This window comes from Lagopus muta, chromosome 11 (assembly GCF_023343835.1).
Source record: "Lagopus muta isolate bLagMut1 chromosome 11, bLagMut1 primary, whole genome shotgun sequence".
NCBI lineage: Eukaryota > Metazoa > Chordata > Aves > Galliformes > Phasianidae > Lagopus > Lagopus muta.
In genome coordinates this window covers 8,539,914-8,560,237 of record NC_064443.1, presented here as the reverse complement: position 1 = coordinate 8,560,237, position 20,324 = coordinate 8,539,914, and the positions used below count along the sequence as shown (strand labels likewise).

The window sequence follows — 20,324 nt, the reverse complement described above, 5'->3', positions numbered from 1 at the left end:
TGGCAACAAGTATGACAGCTACAGGGATGGAGATGGGCTTTGCTTCCCTGGATTCTAAAAAGAGGTCTTGCAGTGAATTTCAGTAGATCAACTCTCTTGAACTACTCTTACATCTTCTTTCAGACCTACAGCTTACAGAATGTGAAATTACCTGAGCTTGCATGTATCCTAGCAAGGGTTCTAACACAGCAATTTTCTTCTTGTACTGAAGAGTATTTAATGCACAGAAATAATGCATCATAGTCTGATGCTGTTTTTTCCTGGAAGTATACACATCTTCTGTAACTTCAGCCTTGATCTGAAGAGATACAGACAAGGAGAGAGGGAAAAAAGAATGTTTCAGTCTTGGTGTTTATCACATGCCTTCTCAACAGCTTTATAAACAGCAAGAAAAAAAAAGAAAGAACAATACAGTAATGTTCTAAGCTCAGCATTAACTCTCGTGCGCTACAATTCCCTTTCTGTAATTCACAGATGAGGATGCATGAAAAGTACAGACAGCAGCACACACAGTAGTCAGTTTGTTACAAAACTGGACTACAGCACCACAACCTCCACCTTCTAACTTTTTCAGTGTATTCAAAACAGCTTATTTTTGTGTTCTGAAACAAACTGTCCGCAATGCTAAAACGTCAACTACCCAAGTGCCAGCTGCTGTACATTATCTTTCATCACAAATACATACACTAGACAAAAATTAATTCTTCTCTAGAAGTCTTCTTATCAGCATTTTGTTTTACAAACCTTTTCATTTTCCCTTCTTTTTGACAACCGGCTGTATCGGATAATGGCAGCATCATGGTCTAAGCAATGAAGAGACAATAAGGGATCATTTTGATAAGTTGATCACTTATGAAACAGAGCATAAAAACTTTCATATCCCCATGTCCTGTATAGCAATTCAAATACAAAGTTCTGCCATAATAAAGCCTTTAATAATTCCTCTTCTTCATAATTACTACATGACTGCCAACACTTGGGCTGAAGGTAAATTCTTACCAATTTCTCTCAAAGTCTCAGAACCTGACTCAAAATAGTGTCAACTGTCCATGAAAACCTCTAACTCATCTTTTGCACTTCTGAAGCAATGAAGCTATCTACGTGAAGAAAAGGACGTAGCAGAGCGAAAGCAACTACTGACAATTAGGAAGAAGACTATCAGACAAGTATTAGGGAGATGAGATTTGTATTTTTCAGTCCATTTTAAGTCCTGAGTTTAAACAGTAAGCTAACACCTTACTCTTCACGTTAATTTCAGAAGCATAATCCTAAATTATTTTATAACTATATACACATGTAAAGTATTGTGAGGAAGACTAATGTCTATTTGCCTTAATGCTTTGGTCCACAAAGCAGAAATTTACAAGCTGTTCAATGATAGCTGGCTGCCTAAATATCACTGAAAACAAATAACAGCGTAATTACTTTGGGCCTCCCAACCATCTTCACTAATTTTCTGAAAAACTGTTCTACAATAATGCCATTGTATTGCAATATCTGCAACATTGACTGTTGTACACTTACCATTGCTTGCAATTTGGAAAACTTCTTTCAGAGTTAATATCTCTACAAAACAACACATCACAGTGAAGTTATTAGCATACATACAGATACAGATACACAACGGCTTCTCACGCCACATTACTCTGCTGCACAGGTGCAGTTCATACCTCATACCACACTAAATCATCAGTACAGGCATCTGCAGCTGGCAAAGTCTGCTCCTACTTTGGATCTTAGTACCATTTACAAAAATAATACTGTAGTGTAGTAAGTTAAGGAGAAATTTCCAAAGACTTTGAAAAAGATAATCAGTCCAAAAGCAGCACCTATTGTTCTGCTCAGGGCTTTGGTCCTAGCTGGGGAAGTGAGAGCACAGAAGAAGGGGAAGTATCAGGAAACAGAAAACCCCACAGCACTGTGATTACTGCTATATGTGCAATTTCTCCTACCTAAAATTAGTCATGTTTTCCAGTCTCAGTCAGGAAACAGAAAACAGTACAACACACAGGAAAGCTTGCTCTAATCTTGACTGCATTTCTGTGTCACTTCACAACATAAACTAGCAAAAAGCTATGATCAAGTTTACTGTAGAGCAAAGACAAAGAAAAAAAGTATGCAAAAGCTTTAAAGAAAGTATCTGTGAAGTACATAACGAAGTACTGTATAATTTAATGCTATGTTAGCTGGTGTTTAAAAAAAAAAATGCCAGTAAGAAAATTTCATTTGCTATTATTACCTCTTCAGAAAATACTGATAGGAGACCTTCCCAGGCTCTAAGCAGTAACATTAGCCTTGAAAAATTCACCGTTGTGGATCCAAGTTGCTTTGTTTTTAACTTTGGTTTATTTGAAACCCATTTACCATACCAGCCTCTTCAATTTAGCACACTGAGTAAAGTCTATCATATTTAGTTCTACTATTTTAGACCAGGCAAATTAAGCCAGATCTGTTAACAAAAATTAAAAGTTTTACATCTTTTGCTTACACTTAGAAATTATTACCAGTAGGGTAAAAGAACCACCTTAAACCTTAGCAGGTTTGAAACAGTGATTGAGCACCTGGTGGGAAGGCAGGGCCAACCCAGGGGAGCTCAGGTGCAGGCAGTGCAATTGAGTGAGCAGAAGGGGTGGAGTGGAGATCCACCCCTTCCCAGACCTCATTTAAAGACTGGCAGTGGAGGCAAAGACACCTTGCTGGAGGTGCTTGTGTACCTAAGGCCTTCCAAGGGTAAGCAGAATATTTTCCTTTGTTTCTATGGCTTCTGCGTTTAGGCTTATTCTCACTCGCTGTAGCCTAGGACTTTGCTACCCTGCTACTATTGCTGTGCTTTCTATTGCATTATTAGTGTTACAGTAATAAAGGAAATACTACTGTTTTGGTGCTTCATCTTTTGAATTTGATTCAGTCAGTATATTTATGTTGTGATGTTTGTATATACATAACTATTTCCTGAACACGCAAATTATCTGAAAATGTTTGTAGCAACTCCAAAACTTTCAACTTGACTAGCTGATTCTATAATATACATAGCATTTTTGTTGTAATGCAGTAGCATTTAGTTCTTCAACTCTAATGCTCTTCTGAGTAGAAACAACTCCTATTAGAAGTGTTAGGAGATGCATACACTTGAGAGCTGAAAAATAAGTGGAAGATCCTATTGTGTACAATAAGAGCTATAGAGATAAAATGCTGTGACTTTTGTTATTGATACATGGGAAAAAGCAGCATTTGTTTGACACCCTACCTTTTAGATCTCTTTCTTTAAACTGAGTAATAGGAAACATCATTGCATCTGCAAGTTGAGTTGAAAGTACTGCATGGGAAGAACTGAGCTGTGAAATAAGGGAAAAAAGGACATTTTTAGGAAAACAGTGCTGAAACTAAGGAAAGTAAGAAGCAAGAGAGGTTTCACTGAAATTTGATGTACAACTTGAACGTAACTTTTCAAATTCACTTCTGCAGCTACTTCCTTCTAAGGCTCCTTGTTCCACCATCATCTTTACATAGCAGACTTTCACAGCTTAGTATTTTCCCTTATTCTCTCCGTCTGTACTCCACATTGCTGAATCATGTCAGAAGATGGCCTCACACCTTCTGGTGACCAGTCAATTTATTTCTATAGCTTCACTCCAGCTACATCACAGTCCGTCTTTCTCAGGTTACAGAAGATGATCCAAACAAAATGTTCTTTCTATCAAAAAGTACTGTTTAAACAGAGGAGAGGGATCAGAGGAAAAGTCCTGATTCTTAATGATGCTAAAATATTTTTTCAGAAGAGTCAGTCACTCAGCCTGTCTCTCATACGGACAGCAAAAGGCTCCTTTATCAGTCAGGTGTCTGAAATCAGGGGATGTAAATACCCTGATGAGACAGAGGTGTTTTTTAGAATTCTGGTCACTTAACATTCTGTGATGCTTTTGGTTTTGTAGTTAAACTACCTTGATCCTCAGCAATGTGTACTCACTTTGCTGAATTGATTCTTTACCTGTAGGTTATGTAACCCTAAGCTTATACTGCAACAGCAGTTCCACATCATCAAATGAAATTTCTGAACCTCCAATCTGAAGACTACAGTATAACAAGTCAAAGTGAATGCATGACAAAAAGTAGTAAAGTAAATGAAATAAATGCAAGTGCTTGCCTCATCAATCACTTTTGCAAATTGCTGTAAAGTAGAATTCATAACTTCATCATCTCCCCCTAATGGAAAATGCTGCAAAACAAACACAACAAAACAAAACAAAAGGAGGTATGCTGATTGTAGTGTTTTCTGCCACTCAAGCAAGTATAATATTCAAGTCTAAGAATGTATCAGGTATTTATTTTAAAATGATGCAGTTCAGACATTGTGGGACTACTTTATGAATCCCCCTTTTTTTTCTTTAATTGTCTTAGATAACAAAAAGCTTTTGGAAAACAGTAATAAATTCTCCATCACTCCCCACACCTCTCTCTCTTCTCTGCCCCTTCTCTTAATCAGATGACAGAATGCATGAGAATGGCACAAGGCTGCATCGGGGACCTTCAAATTAGATACCAGCTAAAATCTGTTTGCCATGAGTCATTAGGAATGGGAACAGGGCTCCCAGTGAGGTGGCTGATTGATTCCCTAAGCCTGTCAGCATTCAAAAAGCATTTGGATAATGCCCTCATTAATATGCTTTAACTTCTGGTTCGTCTTTGTAGGTCTTTTCCAACTGAAATATTCTAAAACAACACCAGAAATAAAGTCACCAGAACTTATTAACATTCATCAGAGTAAGAAGAACTTAATTCTGGAAAACAGTCACAACAGGATACATTTCTCTTCAGCAAACTCTTTGTGCACCATTTTTTCCATGCAGAATGGAAAGCACCTGTGTTTTTATTGAAAGAACTGATATGAAGATAGGCTGATTCTTTTGGCAATGATTTAAGCCACCAACCTTAAGAGTTTGCTTCATCTGAATCAAACCTGAATACATTCTGTATTGTGATCTGGGAGATAAAAGACTACAAAAATACAGTCCTGACCACACAAGCCAACAGTGATTTATACTGTACCTGTTTCTCATATTCCTTCAGAAGCTTTGAAGTCAGATGAGTTGCTGCACTTAATTCATTCTAATTTAGAAAAAAGAAAGAATTTTGTTACTTTTTAAGCTATTATTTTCCTTTTAAAATGTGATTTATTTTTTTTTTAATAAATATTGCAGACATGGAACTTATATGCAGGAAGCCTGATTACAGACTTTCAGAAAATCTAAGGATTTTGCCCTTTTTCTTCTATAGCAACGGTAAGAGCTGCACATAATCAGTATTTACAAATACAAGTTTACAGCTTATACTGTGCACAATGATGTCTGTATTTTTGATGGTATACAATACATATTTGCTTTAATTTATTTCAAATTTGTTCTCCTAAGAACTTGATGTTTGCAAAGGCAAGGAAAGATTACAATGGGCTTCAGGACTACCTGGCTACCAACAGCTCTGACTCGTACACACATGAGAGAAAATGCAAAAATTAAAATAGAAGGGCAATAGTAAAGGAAGACTGATGGTAACAAGAAAAGCAAGACTAACAAATCAGTAAAGATGTCCAATAGTACAGGTATACAGTAGGTAAAAACACAGCCAGAAACTTAAGTGTTCAGAAAAAACACAAAATAATTTCTGCCTTGGCATGCAAGTAGAGTTACTGACAGATGAGTGAAACAGTATGAATGTATTGTGGATAAAAAATTATCTCCCACTTGGTCCATGCTGCTATGCATAGTGAGACCTTCATAGCAAGCAGTTTAGAAATAGCTGGGGAATGCAACAAAATGACAAGAAGATAAGAAAAGTCTTTTTACTTGTCATAAGAAATTCTGTTGCAAAAGAAATCTTGTGTGACAATCAGAATTCAGATCTCACCATTTCTTAGCACATGGAAAAACAATTTAATGCTTATTTTATAAACATGAAACGCTTTCACAGTTTAGAAACATATATACTTTGCTTATAAATTTTCCAAAAAAAGCAAGATACACAAAATGTGGTTCAAAAGCTTTATAATGCATTCAGGAATTCAGTGACAGTACCTGTGCATCATACACTCTATGCATTGCTTGAAATAACTGATTGACATAGTTGGAAATTGCAGCAGCATCTTCTTCAAATACTCCCAGCAAGGAACGGGTCTGTAAGAATGAATCAGACAAACAACATGCCAAGTTAGCAAAGAAGTATTTAAATGCAACAGAATTTCCATGTTAAGCAGCAGTGCTGCAGATTCCTTTCTGAAAAGTTTATGAAGCCTCTCTCACAGCATCCACTGCTGTCTCCAGGAATGCATGTGCTGCATATCAGAGAAAATTAGAGAAAATTATTAGAAAAAACAACCAAAAACTGTATTTTAAAATGACATCTAAGCTCAGTCTTGCTGGCACTTCTCCAGGTTAAAGGAGTACGTTGTCAGACAGGACCAAGAGATGAGGATAAGTATTAATTATAAGCATTGGAATTGTGAGCTACTGCTGGTATATCATTATGGTACATCCCCAAGGAAAACTGACTGGAAATAAGCAGTGTGCCAGGTACACATTTCTTCTGCAGAAAGAACAGCTGTGTCTTTGTAGCACTCTCTCTTCTGCACCAGTAGCTGCTGGCTGTGCTGGGATATGTAACTCATCTGCAATAACAGCCAATTCTGTGTTCAAAAAGCTGAGGAACTGAAAGTAACCAAATCAAATGACAACTGACAGACTCTACATTTTCTTGATATGTAAACTTCTTCCCCCTGTCACTTTACAGTGAGAAGATCTGGCTTTTTGTCTGCTGCCATCAGCCTGCCCTTAGCTGGTGCCACCCACAAATGCACCTCCTGCATAACTTTACAAGTGGTCACTCTATTGCTGCCCACATATTGGTCTTCAAAACACTGATCACTACCATCTAGGTCTAACTATTGTACTATTTTTTCCACCCAGTTGCAGTCTGTACTTCCCTACTTTGGCTGGAAGGAAGTTGCTGTGGACAGAATCCTGGGGTAAATTGGCACGAATGACATTCCCTGCTCTTGATGAAATGACTGGCTAGACAAGAAGGCAATCAGGTTGCTTAGGGATAATTTGTCCTTAAGGTTAATTAAGATGCTTACTCAGTGCTCTTGCATATTTGCATTTGGAATCAGTATTAGCAGATAGCTTGGCAAAAGGGAGAAGAGCAGAGAATGTAATGGTAACTGCCCGAGCTACGTCCATGCTTCCTAAGAAACAGCTGTGCAGCACTGCACTAAAATATTGGCTGTGATGCTTGGATGTGAGGCCAATCACTTGCAAAATTCACAAAATAAACTTTTAACTTCTTGGCAAGAAGACTGTGCTTTCATTTTTAGGTTCATACTAAAAATTAATGTTCAGACAGAAGATGAAGAGAATTGGGACTACATAACAGATTTTTTTAATCCCTCACAAATTGCTGGTTTCAAACACTGGAACTTGTTAATTCTCTTCCTCAGGCTGAGTAACTGTAGATTCCCTGATTGGAAATGGATGAAACTTAGGGGGCTTGGGAAGAAAATGAGAGAGCAACACAGGAGATCAGTGGAAAGCACTGGATTGCACTGCATGCAAAACATGGTAATAAAAACTTGAAATGTGCCTTAGAATGTAGCCCATCTCCCCTTGTATTAACATTTATCAAGTGTGTTGTTTGATCACTTGATCATGAAAGCCTCTTATTTAACTCAAATTGATGAGTGGTTGTCCCACAGATGTGATCATACCATATAACTCCTACAGGGTACCTTAAGGGAAAGAAACAAACAGCTTTACCAACACAGCAAATCACCTTAATGATGGTTCTTGTTTATAAAACAGCTGGAAAAAGTGTTGGGGGTGGGTGGAGGAGGAAAGAGGTGAAGAGCTCAGATGGTTACCAGGTGTGGCAACATGGTGTGTCACCCTAATAGCTGTGAGTCTTCCAGACATGAAAGAACGCAGAAGAAAAAATTACATAGTACCATAAACACTGAATTATATCCTTATGGCCTTTAAACTGAGTGTTAACCAACCTGACCCTGCAATTTGAAAGTGTTATCCTGTTTGATTCCTGGGTTGTATTTGCTCTCTGATATTCTATAATAGAGAACGCTGCGGAATAAAAGCATTTCTATGGGTTTTATGGTTAGAATATCAGTTATTCACTTCAAACTGACAATGCTATAATACTGATGGAAAGAAAACTCTGAAATTGAGAAGTTATGACAGATGCTGATTAATAAAAACTGGAGGAACTGTTTGCTCACATTTCTAGTGAAAAACTGATGAGTTCTGTGTGCTCCCTACGATGCTTTCATCCCATGTATATCAGCAGCTGTACTAGAAGCTACCAGTAAAAAAACACACAAGGAAACCACCTGTTTGGAAGTCAGCTGATAAACAAATCGTGTCTTCAGACGTGTTGTATCATAAGAGACGTGAGATGGAGTCTGTAATATTGAGTCATGTGGATTTTTTTGTGGTGCAATAGTTTGGGGCTGCAAATAAGAGAGCAGAAGCTCTCTGAACACATATATATGCACGCTGAATATGTGTACAACATATGCACTATCTGAACTGTGCTGCTTTGCTTATTGAAGACAACATAAAATGTCATTTGGTTTATGTTTAAAAAGAGAGTGGTTTGATTTTCATCCTGCACCAAAAGGAAATCAATGGTTTATTCACCATGTCAGAGATCTTCCCTCAGACACAGAGTAAGTTTGGTCTGAAGTTTATATGAGTTAGCATCTCAACCACGTCTAATGGTACCGAATTGCAGTGCACAGCTCAGCCCTGAGAAACTGTCCAGATCAGTGCTCTTTTTTAACATGACAACAGAACAGCACAAACACCCAGATGTGACAACTTCTAAAGAAAGCAGAGTTTCCTTTTTCTTCAAAATGTTGTCATTTTCAATGCATTGATTTCAAAATACAAGAAATGAACTGATGTAGTAGAACACTATGGAACTATAGTTGCATTCCTCTAAGGTGATTACTAAAATCTTAAGTTGGCTGGAAGATAGAAGAATTTTATAGCTCTAGTAGAAAAGGTAATAGTTTAAGTACATCAACAGACAAGGATAGGGCTGAGTGAGGGTTTGCTAGTCTGCATTTATCACAAACAGCACCAAACAGAAGATTCTAGAATTGACAATTATGTTCCAGAACGTAACCTTTTAGCCTGAGAACAGATCTTCAACGGACAGTTATGTTAAACTACTATTACTGTGAGACTTGCATATTTTTTTCCTCTGTGAGAGTACATCAGGTCTGGTCTCCAGGCCACAGACCTGCAACAAACCAGATCTTGTCTGACATCTGGTACCAGAGCTATATGGGACACTGTCTTTTGGAAAGAAATGACACACCTCCTACACAGCCTTCTTTTCCAAGCTGTCCCTCCACTTGATCTAGATTTGTCACAGTCGTTGTCACTGCCATTATAGGATTAAAATTCTCTGTTTAGAGAAACATAGAAACTGGAAGTTTCTATGGCTGAGGAATCAAAACTATCAATGAATATGCTATTGCAGCATTACTATTACAGCTGTTACAGCACTGGAACTCGTGCTCATCCGCATAAACAATGCAACAAAACGAGGATCTAATTCAAAAGAGTGAATAATTTATACAGATATTCACACCGTGAACTTTTCCATGCCAAAGAAAAGCAGTGGTACAAAGTAACCGCTGTTGTTGCGGGCAGCAAGGGAGACCTGTACTGCGGAATGAAGCATGTTGTGCTTGATAGCAGCGTGAAATAAACGGCCGTGTAGTAGCACGGCATCGCTGACAGAGGTCAAACAGCAGGAATGGAGACGAAGATACCGGAGCAACTGCAGCCATCTCGGCACCGCGCATCTTCCACTTCTCACAGCGGCAAGAAAGGCCACGTTAAAACGTTGGCATATTTCGCGCAAGACGAAGATGACTTAAAAGCCGCTCGAGAAGCGAGGTCGGGCTCTGTCGCTACGAGCGCTCCCAGGTACGCACGGACGCGGCCCCGGGAGCGGCGGCACGAGGGGACGCTCCGCTCCGCCCCGCCCGAAGCTGACGCCGCTCCGCGCCCACGCTCAGCCCGCAGTCGGCGATGTGCCGCGCACGGCGGCCGCCACCGCGCCGGGACTGACAGCCCGCAGCGCTCCGAGCCGCGCCGCACGGGCGGACGGAGCGCCGGGCCGGGCCTCTCGCTGTGCGCCAGCTGCCGAGACGTTGAGGGGAGCCGCGCTAGGCCTGGCGCTGTCAAGCCCGATCTGCCCTCCCCTCATCGAGCTGCTCCCCGCCTCGCTTACCTGAGGGCTGTCTTCCAGCGTCTCCTCGATGGGCAGCTTGTCGATGCCGGGCATGGCGGCCGCGGGGACCGATCTGCGCCGCTACTGCTCCCGCTCCCCTCGGCTCGCCCAGCTGGCTGGGCCCCCCCCGCAGCGCGACGCGCGGCCCCGCCCCGAACCGGATGTCCCTCCCGCCGCCGCCCGCCGGCCCTTGCAATTGGCTCCGCCGCCTAGCCGCGCGACTCGTTATTGGTCAGCGGGCCCTTCTGTCTGCTCGCGTTCCAGTTCCCGCCTCGGTGGCCGCCTGACGGGAGGCGTCTGGCCGTTCGGGTTGTTCTCGCGCGCGCGATGAGCTGCGGGAGCGGGGCCTGGCGCCTCGGGGCGGCGGTACCTGTGTGGGGAGCGCGGGGGGACAGCCAGCACCGCGTCCTGTTATGGTGGGGATGTCCGTCCCGCTCCTGGGGCGGGTGCTCGTTGGGCTGCGCCAGGTTGGTGCGTGCTGCTGTGCGGAGAGAAAGAAACTGCTCCTGAGTTGTCCTTCCTACACCTGCGCCTCGAGGTTGGGCTTTAAGTCACCCCTCTGGGTTAAGCAATTCGTGTTTTAAGGATAGATCTCTGAGGAGGCATAAGCTACGTACAGGTTGATGATGATGTGTATTTAATTTAAACTGACTTAAAATCAGAAAAATACTGCACAGCAGGCTGTGCGCTCATTCTCGCTCTGACAAAACGACAGCCCGGTCGTGCCGGCTGTTTACAGTTGCACGCGGGCTCAGCTCTGAAGCTGCTGGCTTTCACTTCTGCGTTTCAGAGCGGCTGGAGCTGCTGGAGGTGCCCGTTGGTCGGGAGCGGCTGTTCCTGCCGCCTGTGCCGTCCCGTTCCCGGTGCGCAGCCCGCTGAAGCTGTGCCCGCTGGCCCAGGGGAGCGAAGCGCGCACTGCTGTGCTGTGCTGTCAAAAAGCCCTCGCTTTGTGTTCTGTCGGGTCAGGTTTTAACCTTCTAAAAACATAAAGACAGGATCTGCAAGCAATTGATGTTGCAGGTTTTTTTGTTTGGTTGGTTGGGTTTTTTTCTTCTATTTTTCCCGCCTAGGGAGCAGTGAATAAATGCCACTGCTAGATCTCAGTTCAGTGGGTTCTTTTACCAGCTCATCTGATGACTCATGTGGCTGAGGCAAACCACACTGCTAACTTCCTTATGTACCTATCAAATGAGAGAAATACAGAGTTATCTTACCAGGTTTAAAGGCTAAGCCTTGTATCTTCTTGTTTGATCTTTTGCTTGCTGAGCTCTAACTGGGTCTGTAAGTACGAGCAGGCAATGGCAGTGTTGGCTTGTGACCTATATGCATGTGCACAACTTTCTGGTTTTCATATCAGTTAACTTGTAACCAATTTCTTCTGTAAGAATTGCTCTCTATTTCGTTATTTATTCGTGTCATTCCCTTAGTAGAACTCAGAAAGGTAGTAAGAGACTGCAAACAGAATTATTTCTAGTTACCTTTGCATTTTTTACAGCTGCAAATGACAGAAAAGACACATTTATTTAGCTCCTATAGAATGAGAAAAACAGCTCTTAAAAACTGAAACTTTTGCAGATATGGAACAGGTTGTCCAGTGAGGTTGTGAAAGCCTCCTGACTGGAGGTGTTCAAGGGGCTTTGAGCAACCTGGTCTGGAGGGAAGTGTCCCTGCCTATAGCAGGGGGGTTGGAACTCAATAGTATTAAAAATCCCTTCCAACTCAAACCGTTCTGTATCGAAACAAAATGGTAACAGACAAGTTTTTAAAATGTAAAAATGTGCTTTGGTATCTCCATTGGCATGTAGCATGATGTTTCTTGCTTCTGTTGTTTCAATTTAATGAATCAGTTCATTTTAGTAGCAAGAGAGAGCCCTTTCTAGTTGTTCTCTGTGTACTGGAGCTTCTTCTATTTCATAGTTAGGTTTCTAAATAGGTCCCTTAAATGGAAACAATCAATAATTCTCTCGTACATTGATATATTTGTAAAAATATACACAAGGCATTTAGAAGTTTTATTTGGGATATATATTTGGCTGCAATGGAGGAGATTGGATAGCAGTGAACTGAGGAATCCGTAAGAATCCACTAATGAACATGTTTTTAGTGTTACGCTTCTATCAGAATTGTAGACTTTCTTAGTGTGTATGACTCTTTTTCTTTGTAAGTGTGGAGAACTAATACTTGGCACTATATAAACAGGGAGAAGAGCAGCCACCAGCTCTTTTAAGGATTTCAGATGTGTCCCTAATGGAGAGAACTTTGGCTCTGCTACGGAGTGGAATTAGCTGTCTGGATCAGGTAGGCTTTATTTGCATGTTACACGTTAACAAGCATACTGTTTCTTCTGATACCCTTGGATTTACCTTGAATTTATGTTGTGTTTGCCCCAGATCAAAGTAGCTTTCACTTAACTAAGGAGCAGCTAACTGCTCTCATTGTGCTTTGAAAAAAATGATGTTGAAGGTATTAAGGTATTCTTGCAAAAACAAACAAACAGAAAAAAAAAAACCTTCACAGTTTTGTAGTTGGCTTTGAATATAATCTCTGTAATTAATGTTCAAAACAAATTTGAAAGGTCGATCTGTGCAGCAAAATGTCTAAGGTGGTGATATACTGCTACGCTTGGATGAAAGAGCTGTGGGAAAGGTGAGATGAAAGGCAATTTTCTGTGTGATAAGTAATCAAGAAAGATTACGTGTGCTGTTCATAGTGTTCCAGAGGCTGAAAATCCAGCACAGGCTGTTGTGAAAGGTGACCTGACAGCGGAGTTGCAATGGGTGCTGATGACAATTCTTAGCATCCGCTCGAGAGATGAACGCTGCTGTCCCTGGGCCAAGAACAGGTGGTTTAAGATCGGCAAGGGATATGAATTTCTGCTTCATCAAGTGTGAATTCTATTAGAAGATTGTTTTGGCATATTCAAAGAACAGTGATTTCTCCTGTGATTGATTTTTGTAACCCGGGTTTTCACTGGAAAGCTTCTTGTGCTGCTCTCATTGTTCCTACAAACATATTTAGGCAAAGCTGTTCATATGGGTTGCAAGGGCAGAACTGCTCGTTTGGCTAGGATGATGAGATAAAATTTTTGAATGAAGAATCAAGCTCGAATTATACTTGCAGTGTGAATTCCTGGAAATGGAATCCAAATCTTTGCTATCAAATTCTGCTGCTTTAGAATCATAGAATGGCTTGAGTTGAGTTTAAAACTAATTGCGTTTTCTGCTCTATCATGTTTTTATCCTCATTTCTTGTGTAAAAAGCTTTGTTTTTTCTTATGACAAATTGCTTTCTTCTACAGTTTAGCAGTCTTCTCTTTAAAGAAATATAACACCACTTGGTTGGTAGATCTTCAGCCAGTCTTTCCAGTAGACTTACTCGTTTCGTTTTGGTGTTAATACAAACTTGTTACCTTTAGAATAAATTCTCTTTTCAGGTGAGATTTTCATAACAGTTGTATGGATTTACACTAAAACTGTAAGGGTCCCTTAGGTGTGTGGTGTTTCATTTTCACTGCATTCCTCAAATTAGGAAGCACTGTGAGCAGTTACCCTGGGAACTTCTGAATAGGTACTTCCAGTTGCTATGTGGAGTTGCAGCCATGCACGGTTTCAAAGCAGTGTTGGTGTGTTTGTTACTGCGCTGCAGTCTCCAGGTCTGATTCAATTCAACTTTGAGCAAATTAATATCATAATTTTAATAGTAAGTTTCCTATTCAGAGAACATTGTTGAACAAATGTAGCAGCTGAGCAAACACAAACACCAGATGGCAGTATTTGATTAGTTTCTGACCTCTGCCTTTCAAATCCATTCCATGTTTTTCGACTTCATTAAACCTACTTTTGAGAGCGGCTGAGATCTTTTTCTTGAAAAGTCCTTAAGATAAACAAAGAAATAAACCCTGAATGAATGCGAACCTCCAACTGGGAGCTCAAAGCAAACCACGCTGTCCTCCACAATCTCAGAGAGACCAAAACGAGTTACAGCTACTTGGTTAGTGTAATGGTTTGTTTTGTGGAGGAGTGTGCTTCCTCAATACTACTTCTACCTCCACGTACCTTTTGTGGCAGTTCTTGGTAGCTTCTGAAGAGATCATGCCTATGAAGGCAGTTAGCAGTTTGGGACTTGATTTATATGCTAATCTGACTGTAAACCATGTAGTTTCAGTAAATCTAATTTCTATTCATTATGGTGAAATGAATATTTTCTGAAATGTTTTGTGTGTGTTCTTTTATAAAATTAAAAAAAAAAAAACCACCAACACACCTGTGTATACATAGATAGTAGTCTGTATTTGGAAGCCAGCTTCATTTACACTCATTAAGAGGTGTTCTTTTTATTATTAAAGTCCACATTTGTTTCTGAATTCAAGACACTGTCTATCAGAAATCGTGCTTCAAACCTCAGGATAGAGAAATTGATAAGTGGCACCAAATTCATTACAGGATCTGTACTGATTTCTTTTTGACTTGTTATGTTTTGGGTGTTCTTTCTTCTTAAAGTTGGTGTTTCATCTAGAAAGTGTAGAGGCAGAAAACTGATTTATCAATTGCTTGGGATGCAAGAGCCTTAGCTTTATCTCTTTAGCAACCTCTCAACCTGGTGTGTTGTCAAAAGTCTGCAGTCAAGGAAAGAAGCTCCATTGTTCATCTGGGATCTCAGTTGATGTTGCATTAGGACCAGCTATAGTTAAATATAAAGGGCTGTAAGGCCCTTGTTTCCCACTGACTTCTGATTCATTGGGTACATCATCATGAAACTTCTGAAACTTCTGGACAGATGAGACTCCTCCAGAGGCTAACAGTGTGTTACAGATTCCTGTGAAAACAGTGATGGTCTGTTATGCTGTGATCTTGACACTCTGGAAATTTCCAGTTAGGAAAAGTTATGTCAGCTGCTCTGCAGTTTTCTGAAAACTGACACTGGATTTCCTTCAGAAAAGAGTGTTTGAGCATTAAGGAGAACCTGAGGGAAAATTTTGGCAGTTAAGTGTTTCTTTCTTCAGGTTCAGACCTTACCCATCTGAAACATACAAACCGCATGTTCTTTTTGCCTCGAGTCTTCATATACATTCATAAAACATCATTAGTTTAGTACAGAAGATTAACTCTAAATGCTGTCAATATGTTCTTGGAATTCTCAGTTTTCATGTTCTGCCATGGATCTTTAATTGGATTTCTAAGCCAGCTTTCTTATCAACTGGGTTTGGGCAGGCTAGCAGAACTTGCGTTTTGCTCGGGAAGTTGTGGAAGTGTGGATCATGGATATGAGGACAGCTTTACTCAGAGTCCTGTGGGCCTTGCTACTCCTCCTCGATGCTGACACGATCAGAAGTCATGTCAGTAGCCAGTGAGCTGCTTATACAGGTTTGTATGATTTTTCTTCTGTGTATACTTTGTAGTTGCTGAGGCTGCCAAATGGGGTTCAGAGCTCAGCTCGCAGGTGGTCACTGCATTTATTCTGCTGCCCCTTCAAAATGTGCTGATATGTTGATAAGGTGTCTTGGTGAGATCACTGCTTGAATCACTTCTGAGTCAGTCCAGTAAGTCAATGTCATGCAGCCGAATGTCATTCTGATATAAAATAGCATATGATTCTATTTTTCACACTAGAATCTCCCTCAACTCTGCACCACCAGTTCCATGCTGTGCCATTTCCCTACATGTTTTCCTGCTTCTGTTATTCCTAAAGATTTATCTTGGGCAGTTTACAAATGAACAGTATCTGTACCTTGATTTTCTGTATTTTTCTTTGTATAACTTGTTATCCATGAGAATATGACTGACTACACAGAATAAACTACTCTCAGTAAATGGTGACACAAGAACAAAAGGGTGAGATTTTTCCTCTGAAAGGGTCCGATCCTACATCACATGCTCCAAAGTTATATTTTAGAGGACTAAAATTTGCTTTCTGAAAGAAAAGCATTGCTTGCATTTTTGTATTTATCACATAGCTGTATCTAAAATACAAAAAGAGGTTTTCCTAAATGAGAAGTTGTTACTGACCGTGTGTAAATGGCCAGTAGTTGAGTTTGAAAATGTTACAGCTGATGCTTTCTTTATAATGAGTGAAATCAGTGATCTTTTCAAACCTTGAACTCCAAAAGAAATGCTTGAAATCCTTCATCACCATTACACATGATTTTTGGTCGTTTTAAGTATGTGCTCTGTGGAATAATTTCTGTTGGTTATAAACCCACTTACAGGAAAGAAGAAACACCTAGCAGGTCAAGGGTGTTAAAACCTGTACGCTCAAGTGTGTGGCCAGTATTACTTCAAGTTTTGGTTTTATTTTGTATAGACTGATCAGGAAATGTCACAGACGGTATCCTTCAAAAAGGCTGCGACAAAGCTATTTTAATAAGAAAAATGAATGTCTGAATTATTTAAAATAGTTGGTGCAACTGTTACTGCTAACTAATCCAGGCACTTGGAAGGCAATTACACTGAGCTTTGACAACATTGCCAACCCACTGCACAGAGCCTCATGCCAAAAGCTATTGTTGTTTTATTGACCACGTTCACCATTACATATGCATATGAAAAAACAGAGGCATTTTCATTGGGATTAGCCTAATAGCATTAAGAGATTATTTTTTAAATTTCCTTGGAAGGAAATGCACTTAAATGAGATTACTTATTACTTGACTGGTTTCCTATCGTGCTGCTATGTTTAGGTAAGTGGAGTCCATTAGAGTATAAAGTTTTTTTAAAAAAAACTGATTTTATACATTAATGATTTCGAATAAAAGAGAAGTCCTATATTTGTGCATAGCTTCTTTTGAGAAAGTTAAGTCGATGTTCTGGTTAGGAGAGATAACACTTCTTGTCCCTCTTGGTGGCCCCCCTAGTGTCACCATTAGTTGCTAATTACTTGCAAACAAATAAACAATTAACTCCTCGTGCCTCTTGGTGGGAGAGTTTTCATTGACATGCTAAAACTTTCTAATAAAAGATTTAATTAATGACGTTGCAAATCCAACCCCCTTGTCAACATAGCTATAAGGAGGACTTCAGGAGAAATGCAAGTACAGTGCGTGTGCTGTGCTGGCTGAAGGTGAAACCATGGCAAGTACATCGCTGTGTGCAGCTAATCCATCAGCATCTCAGAATCTTCAGAAGGTGTCTGGTTTTGTAGAAAATAAAACCACACAGTGCTCATTTTCCATCGAAAGTATTTTAGGATTGGAGCAGAAGAAGGATGGCATTGCAGCAGTGAAACCTCACAGACCGTGGATGGATGCATGCACCAACTTGGGTAAGCCAGCAGTCTGTTTTGTAACCTCTCAGGCTTTTACTCCTTTTAAAAATAGATACAGTCATGTTTCTACTGAAAATCGGTAACATGAAGTTCACATTTACTTGCTTTTTCCAGTTTTAGGTGATGACAGTAATTCCCATCTGCAAATCCCTGTTGTTTCCTATGAAAATTCATTACTTCATGCTAACAGCAATACAGTGCAAGAGGAAAAAGTTTTGAAATGTGACAAATATTTTTCAGTCACTGAAAGGCTATCTTTCAAACGAGAATTGAGCTGGTACAGGGGTAGAAGACCAAGAACTGCTTTCACTAGAAGCCAGGTATGGATTTTCTTACTATCTGATGAATCAGCAACAATGTAGTTTAGAAAACTTGGCAGAAGCCTCTAAGAGCTGACTAATTCAGTACTGTGTACTTCTCTGTAGAAAAATGTAATTAAGCACTTGTGTAAATTTGGTTATGTTGCTAACTTCAGCAGACTGGTATTTCTGCATGAAATCAGAATTGCCCAAGCACAATTCAGAGGTCTCCTATAAAACAAACTAAAATGGTATTCTTAGCTCTTATAAAGGTAGTGACAATCACTCAATGAGTGTATTTTAATTTCCTCAGATTGAAGTCTTGGAAAATGTTTTTAAAATGAACTCCTACCCTGGTATTGATATCAGAGAAGAATTAGCTCGCAAGCTAGATTTAGATGAAGACAGGATCCAGGTAATTAAATTTTTACTTGAAAATATCCATATTTCCTTCCATATATACTCTCAGTCAGTGTAAATATGTAGATTATCAGTAGTAGCAATAATTTTAACGTCAGCATAAAATAATGTGCATTTCTGGTATGCCTGAAGTGATTCATGAAATGGATGCCATCAAATTCCTTCTGAAATCTTAAGCCTTGTTCCGTGGCATTGATGAGACACTTGGCACAGTGAAATTTCTGCAGTTTCTGCTTTACTAATCTCCAATCCTTTGCTCCCAGGTTCTAAAATCATGTTTATTATGCTTGGCAACATAGTTTAAAACATAATTTGAAATCAATTTTGAAATAATTTGTATGAAAATATGTTTGTGTTTTGGGAGTGATAGGAGAGCATAAGTGCATTAAACCAGTATTTGAGACAATGTCATTCATCTGGCCAAAAGCAAAATCAACTCAGGGCCTTAATTACTGATTTCTAACAACTCATATGTGATAAGCATACAATAAGAATTCAAATTTGATATTTATTGGTATTTATTATGCTTTTGATGCCATTCATGTTTGGCTTAATGGGAAGCTTGATGTTGCAGTTCATCAAGCAGTTGAAGTAACACCTGAAGACGTGTGTGAATTCCAGATGTTCGGGAATTCTGAGCAGGGTCTGAGTGTCACCAAAGTTGATATTTGTGTTTTCGTGGCTGAAGCTGATCCTCATTCTCCAGTGAAGCTGAGGGCATTATTTTCTTAGTCTTAATTTGTGCCGGTCATCAACTGAAAATTCTGACCTATTAAACTTCCAAATCACTGACAAAATACTGTAGGGTTGTGTGAATACTTTTGTACTTCAAAGCCCGCTCTGTTTACAGTGCTGTGTTTCTGAAAAAGATGCCTTTTATTTCCATTTTAGATCTGGTTCCAGAACCGTCGTGCAAAACTGAAGAGATCACACCGAGAATCCCAGTTTCTAATGGTGAAAAGTAACTTCACATCCAGCCTGCTGGAGTAGGAGAAGGATGGTTTGCCTTTATTTTACTGTAACAGGACTTGAAGAATTACTGGCATTGTCATTATTTGTATTAAACGATGATCATATATCAATTATGATTTTATCCCTAGATTTGAAGGATTATGATTTTTCACTCAAACTGTAAATATGTGAAGTATTATAAACTAATTTTTGTGGAGAAAGTGAACTTTTCCTATATATTTTAATAAATATGTTCAGAAAAGTTTAGATATTTTTTGCAGTTAAAAAATAAACTGTAAGTTCTGAGTTGTGTAAGATTTTCAGCTACTATGAAGTACTTCAGGCTTCACTGAAGGCAACTAAGATCCCTACTTTTAAAGTCTGTAATTCTTAACATGCAAAATAGTTTTTGATACATGAAACAGATTAGCTATTTACATTCTAATGAACAGATTTTAAGAAGAGTATGACCTCATTTTCTAAAATGTTGCTCTCCATGAAAATAAATGGACTGGTATTAAACTGGTTTCAATTTGAACAATTGTTTCATTAAAAGAAGCTTAAAACTGTAATCTTTTTAATATATTTTAATTCATTTCTGTTTAGAATATTATTTGTCTACTTGTCTACTTAGTGCTTCAATTCAGATATCTCCTCTCTTCTCAGTGTGAACCAGGCGTAAGGCTATTCTGAGTTTTGATACATGGCTGACGTGAATAATAGGTTTTATTCTGAAGCAAAACTATATCTGTAATAATCAAAGAACTGAACTGAATTGTTTCATCTGGTGCAAAGAAAATGGTTTTAATATACAAGATGGAAAAGCAAGAAAGTACTATAGGACAAAGCTTTAAAAATTTGTAAGTCTTAAACTAGCAATTTCTTCTTGAAGTAATGTCTAGCTACTGAGCTGTTACATATTCTGGTGTTGGTTTCCAGATTTCTTGAGGAAACAGTTGTTTTGTATGAAGTACTTTGATATTCACTGGAGGGAAGAACTGAAGCCCAAGTCTTCAGGCTCAGTTACCAGGCTGATGCAGGCCCTGGCATTTGGTTTCTATTAGAATCACTCACAAGGACATGAAGGAA

General features: G+C 39.5%; 4 protein-coding genes and 1 long non-coding RNA gene across 9 annotated transcripts in view; 3 read left to right on the top strand and 2 right to left on the bottom strand.

Annotated features, from left to right (window-relative positions):
- APPL1 (adaptor protein, phosphotyrosine interacting with PH domain and leucine zipper 1) overlaps positions 1–10,449 on the bottom strand; it is a 29,151-nt gene extending 18,702 nt beyond the window's left edge. The window contains exons 1-8 of the mRNA XM_048957267.1: positions 10,306–10,449; positions 6,069–6,167; positions 5,047–5,106; positions 4,145–4,216; positions 3,248–3,335; positions 1,525–1,566; positions 745–803; positions 152–298 (exon numbers count right to left, since the gene is read on the bottom strand). Of these exons, the coding sequence (XP_048813224.1) occupies positions 152–298; positions 745–803; positions 1,525–1,566; positions 3,248–3,335; positions 4,145–4,216; positions 5,047–5,106; positions 6,069–6,167; positions 10,306–10,359 (621 nt within the window). The 5' untranslated portion in view covers positions 10,360–10,449. The remainder of the gene's footprint in view (positions 1–151; positions 299–744; positions 804–1,524; positions 1,567–3,247; positions 3,336–4,144; positions 4,217–5,046; positions 5,107–6,068; positions 6,168–10,305) is intronic.
- Positions 1–20,324, bottom strand: part of LOC125698633 (sarcolemma associated protein) — a 403,851-nt gene that overhangs the window by 228,501 nt on the left and 155,026 nt on the right. The window lies entirely within an intron of this gene.
- Positions 1,574–8,635, top strand: LOC125698646 (uncharacterized). Of its 2 annotated transcripts, XR_007379242.1 has the most exons (4): positions 1,574–2,730; positions 5,199–5,279; positions 6,957–7,015; positions 7,487–8,635. It is a non-coding gene; the product is annotated as an uncharacterized LOC125698646 (long non-coding RNA). The 2 variants fall into 2 exon arrangements; XR_007379241.1 differs by having other exon boundaries at positions 6,957–8,635.
- The window catches only part of IL17RD (interleukin 17 receptor D), a 58,825-nt gene continuing 49,089 nt past the window's right edge, over positions 10,589–20,324 (top strand). The window contains exons 1-2 of one of the 2 annotated variants that reach the window (XM_048957261.1): positions 10,589–10,772; positions 12,505–12,603. In XM_048957261.1, the coding sequence (XP_048813218.1) occupies positions 10,719–10,772; positions 12,505–12,603 (153 nt within the window). In that variant the 5' untranslated portion in view covers positions 10,589–10,718. Of the gene's footprint in view, positions 10,773–10,838; positions 10,844–12,504; positions 12,604–20,324 lie in introns of those variants that run through there. The other variant, XM_048957263.1, reaches the window with a different exon arrangement.
- On the top strand, positions 12,509–19,290 carry HESX1 (HESX homeobox 1). 3 transcript variants are annotated; one of them, XM_048957280.1, is made up of 5 exons: positions 12,509–12,603; positions 15,516–17,562; positions 17,680–17,885; positions 18,178–18,279; positions 19,176–19,290. In XM_048957280.1, the coding sequence occupies exons 2-5, from the start codon at positions 17,370–17,372 to the stop codon at positions 19,272–19,274; spliced, it is 600 nt and encodes a 199-aa protein (XP_048813237.1). In that variant the 5' UTR covers positions 12,509–12,603; positions 15,516–17,369; the 3' UTR covers positions 19,275–19,290. The 3 variants fall into 3 exon arrangements, with proteins under 3 accessions (XP_048813237.1, XP_048813234.1, XP_048813236.1); XM_048957279.1 differs by having other exon boundaries at positions 12,549–15,668; positions 17,304–17,562; XM_048957277.1 differs by having other exon boundaries at positions 12,548–17,562.